This window comes from Gavialis gangeticus, unplaced genomic scaffold (genome assembly GCF_001723915.1).
Source record: "Gavialis gangeticus isolate Ggan-Ray unplaced genomic scaffold, GavGan_comp1, whole genome shotgun sequence".
In the NCBI taxonomy this organism is placed as follows: domain Eukaryota; kingdom Metazoa; phylum Chordata; order Crocodylia; family Gavialidae; genus Gavialis; species Gavialis gangeticus.
In genome coordinates this window covers 50,250,110-50,257,845 of record NW_017729025.1, presented here as the reverse complement: position 1 = coordinate 50,257,845, position 7,736 = coordinate 50,250,110, and the positions used below count along the sequence as shown (strand labels likewise).

Sequence of the window (7,736 nt, the reverse complement as noted above, 5' to 3'; positions counted from 1 at the left end):
CAGAAACTGGTAACTATTTCTATAAGCACAATGTTTCACTCTTCTTTAAGTAAACAATTTATATGTCTGTGTGTGTGTTAGATCAGTGATTTACTGTCCAAGGTCGTATTTTTTTCCTCTTTCTCTCTGTCTTAAGTATAAATATGCTTGTAAACTTATACAGTTCAAGAAATCCTTTGAAACAGACAAGTGGGTGATCCCCTTGCTGTATGGAATTCTCCCTGTGATCACAGTATAGCTCTAATTAAAGAAAAGCTGGCTATGTCAGTTCTGATTCAACCACAATGTGAAGTTTGATTTCTTCCACACTGTGGTCATGGAAGCCAAAGCCTTCCCTATGACACCAGCGCCGCAGTCTTTGGTTAACTACGTGGATCCTCCTCTCCCTCCTCAGCCCATCCCCTGAGACTGGGAGGATTGAAGAGAACACCACCTGTGCCCCCAGTTCCTTTAGCCCTGCTCCCAAATCCCTGTAGCGCCTCATGACCCGGCTGGGAGTGCTCTGAGCTGTGTCATTGGTGCCCACATGAGTAAAGAGCATTGGATAGTGGTCTGTGGGCTGGAGGAGCTTAGGGATCCTCTCTGCAATGTCCTGGATGCAGGCCCCCGGGAAGCAGCAGACTTCCCGGGCTAAGAGGGAAGAGAAGGAAGACAAGTAGAAGCCAATTTATAGATTCTCCATTCTTGTATTTTAGACAGAAAAATCAGCTTCCCCACCTAAGTTGCATGCCCTAATTTTGGAGGACTAATTTTGGGCAGAAAGGGGCATATTGTATGAGAGTAAATAAAGTGTGTTTTCCTAAACTACTTTCTAAAACAATTTACTTTGGAGGAAATCCAGCACATGCCATCATCACTGCTTCTATTGGCTCCCATAGGCTCAGAGAGAAAGGACCGACTGTGCACCAGGAACCGGACTAAGAATTTATTTCACAAAGAACAGCAGACAGCTATAAGAGGATAATGCCTTTGGGTTACTATTGACCAGAGTCCAACTCCAAACGGGAATAGGGATGAGAAAGATAAATAATATAACCATACAAAGCACTAATTGTATAAAAGTTCAAGTGCTGCTTGCACACCTTTCTATTTGAATCTAACAGTTAAAATGTTATTTAAAATAGACTTGGTTGAAATGGAAGGCTCACCTGAAGATTGGAAATATAAACTGAAAAGCAATGGTCATTTGGGTCAGGGGGAAAAAATCACTTTTTAGAGCTGCATAATATAAAAAATCTAAATGCAGATTTATTTTATAAGGATTTTTTTTAAAGAAGAAATAGATTTAATTTAATTTGTGGTAATAAAAAGGTATTCTACTAGGTATAAAAACTACCACCACTTAGCAATCTGATATACTGTGAAAAATGAGCATTTAGCTATTAGAAAAGGAACCCAAAAATATTTCAGAAGCTAGGCATACCAATTCTCACTTTGCTTTGCACATCACTTGTACACTTATACTATACATTTTATTCTACTTATAGGCTTTAACATTTCACTGATGCATAGGAATGGAAAATTTCAATTGTTAGCAGAGTATGAGTTCATAATACTAGTTCCATTTTTGCCAAGATTGCACGCACACTTGCATGTATGTGTGTGTGTGTGTGCGCACGTCCATCTGTCCAATACACAAGTGCATTTCCAATGAGGCTGAGAAAAAGGTATTTTTTCTGTATTAATTTAGCAGTAATGACAAATCTTCTTTCATAAAAGCTTTAAATAGTTCACTTTTCAGAAACAAAGTCAGCATTCTGATAGGGAAATACTAATGTCATTGTACAAAGAATTAATGGGACCTTATTTGGAATACTGTGTCCAAGGGTAGTTACCCATAATAAAGAAAGATACATTCAAACCAGAACAGGTGCAGGAAAAGGCTACAAGGATGATCAGGAGAATGGAGAGTCTGTCTAAAAAGACAAGACTGAAAAGGAAGAGAGGGGTAAGAAGCAACGATAAAGCTCTAGGAATAGAAATGAATTATTCAGGGTATAGAGGTTGTCTTATTTTCAAGTTCAGTGAAAACATGAATACTGGAGATCAATGCCTAGCTGTGCAAATGGTGCTGTGACCATTGGACAGAGTTCTGTGAAGAAGTCGTGGGAAGAAAGAAAAAATAGAATCCTAGCATACCAATTTGTCAGTCAAGCAAGGAGGGCTTTAAACTAAACTAGATTTGAAGGGGGCAGTGACAAAAAGCCTGTAGGTATATTAAAGAACAAAATTACCTAGTCATACAGCTGAATGTATATGGGGGGAGGAGAGACAGGGGCGCAAGGAAGGAGGTAGGAAAAACTACAATTAGGAACATTAAAGAGATAACAGAAAGATTAATGAGACAACCTGTTGGACAGCTGAGATGCACAAAAACAAATGCCAGAAGTATAAGGAATCAATAGGCAAAAATTGAAGTATTTGGATGCAACCAAAAATATGACTTTATTGGTGTCGCAAGCGCCTTGGTGCTCCGCTCCTTTAAAGAGGGGAGGTGTGTCACAGGGCACTGAGGTGCCTGCTACTTGTGGAGCAGCAAGTAAGGAGCCCAGCTGCTGGTTACCAGGGCAGCCACAGTAGTAATAAAGAAGCACAGCTGTGGGTTGCCAGGGAAACAAGTGAGTCAGCTGACCGGAAGGGGCAGGGCCTGGCTCCCATTTAAACCCAGGCTGAGGCCAGGCAGACAGTTCTCTGCCAGCAGCCATAGGGGTGGGAACGAGGAAAAGGAAGAGGCCAGGATGCACGGGCAGTTGTTACGGGTGAGAGAGGGAGAAACCCTGTGACAGGCTTGAATGTGGTTATAGCCAGATGGCTTAATTTATGTTGCAGCTAAGGGGCTTGAGTTTGTGTTGACGGTTTACTGTTTACAACTGGTGGTTTGGGTGAGGCTATTATGAGTTGGAGGAGGCCTCATAGGGGCTCCTCGGTAGCGTGGGGACCCCGGCACCAGAGAGGGCACCTCAGCATTTGGGGTGCACGGACCCCAGCCCCGAGAAGGGGAGCGGAGAATCAGAGGCCAGGTAAGGCCAAGGCTGCCTGAGCCCTGCAGGGGGTTCAAGACCCCCGAGGAGGAGATTTGGGGCCAGGCACGGCTATGGCCACCTGAGCCCCAAGGTTGCAGTAACCCCAGAGCAAAGGGGGCAGCGCAAGGAGGCCCCAAAGCAAAAGAGGCAGCCAGACTAGGCTGAGGAAAGCCACAGCACCTGTGAGGCGCAGTTGCAAGACTAGGCTGCGGAAAGCCAGAGTGCCTATGGGGTGCAAGTTTGCGAGATGAGGGCCGCAGAGAGCTGGAGCACCAGAGGGCACGGTGAGAGGCGAGGGCCACGGAGAGCCCAAGTGGCGGAGGGCACGGTGAGAGACGAGGGCCAGAGAGCCCAAGCGCCGGAGGGCGCGGTGAGAGACGAGGGCCGGAGAGCCCAAGCGCCGGAGGGCGCGGTGAGAGACGAGGGCCGCGGAGAGCCCAAGCGACGGAGGGTGCGGTGAGAGCCAGACGGACTGAACAACGTCCGGGATATCATCGAGGCTTGGGGTGTGGTAAAGGGACGGTTGGAGCCACGCATAGCCCATAAGGCTGGAGTGCACCGAGTCACACAGTACAGAACAGGGGCCAGGATACAACAGGGCACCGTGTCCAAGGGGACGAAAGGCAGACTCCCTTATATATATATATAAAAGATCAAGACATGGCGGGCGACAATGAGGGTGCTTTGAGATGAACTTGGCACGGTAGGGGGCACTGGGGGAGATCACAGCCACCCCTAAGACCCCGTGCCGTGACAATTGGTATCACCAAAAAATGGTGGGTTTGATCATGGGACTGCAATATTGTTAAAGTAGGTTCTTTGCTTAGGAAGGACAGGTGGGAGGAAAAAATGAAAAGGTATACTGTATAGCAAGAAGATTCATGCTTCCTCTTAAGTTCAGAGACAACAGGCAAGCTTATTGAATGTCTCAGTGAAAAGAACAGGAAAGATGTCATTTTGTAGTCTATGATACACAGCTTAAATCAGGAGTAGGAAATTCATGAGACCTCTTGAACATCTCACAGAAGAATGCAAAGGACAGGACCTTCAGTCAAAAAGCCTAAGGTACAAAATGACATTCAACTAACCAGGAAAACAACAGAAACAAGAAAAGGTTCTATAAATATATTATATTTGAGATGGAGACACTGGCAAGTATAGGTCCCTTATTTAAACAGGACACAAGAGAAAGTAAGAACCAATGGAGAAAACAAAATACTCACGCCTTTCTTTGAATGCTTTAACTCTGATAAAAAAATACACAATAAAATCAATTTTAATAGAGGTAGGAATACAGGCAGAACAGATTAAAGAATATTTATGTGAGATTAATACTCCTGATGACTAAGTCTATTTAGTATCTAAGATACTAGCTAAAGTTACCCCTGAACTCTTCAAGAACTTATGAAAAACTGGGGAGGTCCTATGGGACTGCAGATGGGCAAACCTGAATCTGTTTTTATGAGAGCAAGAAAAAAAAAATTGAACCAAAGAAATTATAGACCAGTCAATCTAACTTTGATAGATGGAAAGATCCTGGACAAAATTATGAAACAAAGCAGCTTTGAAAACCCTATGGAATAATAAGCTGACAAGGAACAACCAACAGGATCTCAAGAATAAATCTAGTCAAACCAAGCTTCTTTGGTAGGATAAGTGACCTAGTGGATGAAAGGGAAACAGCCTGTGGTGGCTATTACAGCATTGTGCTTTTGGCATGTGTTTTCTTTGGGACAATTTGTGAAATATTCATATAATATGGGTTTATCAAACTGAAAAAAAATGGATTTTTTTTACAAGCTGAAAGTTAAGAGACAAGACACTTATATCTACTTTCTCTTACATAGATGCCATAATGAATCTTTAAAGAAAACATAACCAATATCTGTGTCAATTTAGAGGGGCACAAATTAAAAGGCTAGAACTTTTAAATGGGTACCTGAGATTTCACCATATCATGAGCAACAACATTTGAAGCACTAGGTGTAAAACAGAGTGGAAGTGAAGGTCAGTTAGTACAGCAATAAATATATACATCAGACTCTCAGTTCTAAGTTAGGAAACAAACAGCATAGTATAATGTTACTCATGATGAGCAAAAAGACTTGTATTTAAAGGCATATGAAGTAATAGCTGGAGTAGTGTACTGGCCTCTGGCTGCTTTACCACTCCATCCAGGAAGAGCACAGACCATCTGCAGATGCTTCCTCAGCCTGATGAAGGGCGTTTGTGCCTGAAACCTTGCTAAGAAAAATTTTTCCAACTACAATATAAGAACTGATGTAATAAAAGATATTGGATTTACTCAAAGAACCTTGTCTGCCTATGTCCTTAGACCAACACAGACTACACACCTATGAAGTAATGGTACATTCAATTATAGATAGTGTTTTGTAGGTGAGTCTTGTATACATTTTGACTCCAGTGCATTAGGACACAATAGACTGCTACAAATGGACAAGACTCCTGAAACAGTTTTGGTCTATCTTGAAACAATTAATTTAGGGAGAAACTGTTCTGATTAAGAGAACCAGTCTGTGGTGTTTCTGAGAAATCTTTCCTTCAGGCAATACACCTGAATAAAGGAACCAGAGGCATATGAATAACATCTTGGAATGGTTAAAAATTGATGTGAACAGGAGGAATTCTAGTTTTCATGAACATGAAAGACAGAATATACAGTACCTGTGAGGAGGATACTGAGCAAAAGCAAATAAAATGTCAGGGCTGGAAGAACAGAAAGCAGCAAGAATGACTGAGGCAGATGCACCTTTCAGGTTTGGGGAACTGTAAGCTTTCTTGTTCTATTTGCACACTTTGAATGTCTCAAAGATGGAGAAATGCTATAGTTGCAAGTTCTGGGGGTTCAATTTTTTTCCTTCATTGTAATTCAGACTAAAAGCAAATTCTTATAAACCTAAACCCTTGATCCATGTAGCTTTTCCATCACACAGCACATAAGTATCTGGACACTACATTCATAAATAGATTTATCCTAAAAGAAGCTCTATAATTGCAAAGTAGCATTATCTCCACTTTGCTAAAGTTAATTGCCAATGGTAGGTAACACAAAAGTCTCTGGCATAGCAGGAACAGAATCCAGATCTCCTAGGTTCCCTTCTCAAAGCCTTAATCAGGACCATCTGATCTATAGGAACAACACAAAACAGACTCTTAAGGAGACAGAGGCAACTGACATAAGATTCTTGAAGAGGTAAGACAGAATAATTCTTTCTTAATTATAGAAAGAAAAGACATGAACTGCACCTACACTTAAGATTTTGGGAAGTAAGGAGGTACCACAGGGAAATTTGCTATGATTTTTATATTCACATATGGGAAAATCTCAGTGAGAAAAAGGAATACCTACATTCAGAGGTGTTTGGCATTATATACTTAAAAAGGATAAGATGAGGTAAAAGGAAAGACAGGTACTAATATGCCTGTATAATCAGGCAGTTACATAAATGGCCTCTTTTCCATTCTAAAATTTCTTACTTTAAACATTTAATTAAATGCCTATTTTCCAAAATGCAAGGCTAATTTAAGAACTAAATTTTAGTGCTTTCCCCATTCCATATGCAACTGGTTACAATTCATTTTAATTAGCACAAAGCTTCTTTTGTTTTGTTCAGTATTTTAACATGTGTAAGAGATAAGACAAACCTTACCAATAAATCTTAATTTGGCATCATTAGACCACCATAAAATAATTTCAAAACTTCCTCTGGTATTTCCCATTTCTGTAATTTGCATTTTTACAGGGCCAACATTGTTATAAACAACAACTCTATTTATGTGGCTCGTGAGGCAAAAAAGTAGTTATGATCATAAATAAAAAGTAGGTAAATTCCAAAACAATGACTTTAATGTTTTTAGTTTAAACAAAATAAAACAGTGTATGGGACTTTAGCTTACTGCAGATTTTAAACTCTTTACAGGTAAAAGCAGGATGAATCCAATCTAAGCTTCTAGCAATGTTACAACATATCCCTCTATATTTTTTTTCTGGCTTCAGGTCATGATATACCTCAAATACTATAGTCAAAAAATTAATTGCTATGTCTGTTGCTCATTTTACAAACCCAAGTGTTGTTCAGATATTTTACTGAACTGAAATATAGCTGTTGGCAAAACAAGAACATTTAACCAAGGCAAAACAAACCTCTGTTTCCCTGGTTATCATCAGTAAGTCACCAGATTTGGAATTCTTAATGATCACCAGGAAAGCAGACTTGGATGAAGTTTGGGAATTCTCCTTATCTGCATTTTTCCATGCTTCCATTCCTTCATTAATAAAAATGGACAGTTAACTCACCTCTCTTTTCTCTGTGAACTTCTTCTAGGAGTACTTCCTGCTTTTCTATTTGTTGAAAGAGAGACTGGCATTCAGCTTCCTTGCTCAGTGTTAAGTGCTTAACCTGCTCTCGACTCTGCAGTACATGGCGTCGCAACTTCCTCTCCTTGCTTTCTCTTTCTTTTACCTCTTCGCATAGCCACTGAAGTTTTGTCTACACAAAACAAATTTTGGCATTAAAAAGAGAAGAACTCCAATACCATTAGGACTTAACTCTTTAACCAAGCAGAGCTAACATCTTCAGAGCCAACTTACTGAGTAGCTATTCTCACATAAATCACTTTTTAAACTGGAACATATTAAAAGACCAAACGTTGGCTCCATGTGCAAATACATTGAAAATATACATATTTTGG

At 40.7% G+C, this 7,736-nt stretch overlaps 1 protein-coding gene across 1 annotated transcript in view; it reads right to left on the bottom strand.

The window, feature by feature from the left end:
• CEP128 (centrosomal protein 128) overlaps nucleotides 1–7,736 on the bottom strand; it is a 249,572-nt gene that overhangs the window by 7,344 nt on the left and 234,492 nt on the right. Inside the window, exon 19 of the mRNA XM_019518700.1 lies at nucleotides 7,342–7,534. Within this exon, the coding sequence (XP_019374245.1) occupies nucleotides 7,342–7,534 (193 nt within the window). The remainder of the gene's footprint in view (nucleotides 1–7,341; nucleotides 7,535–7,736) is intronic.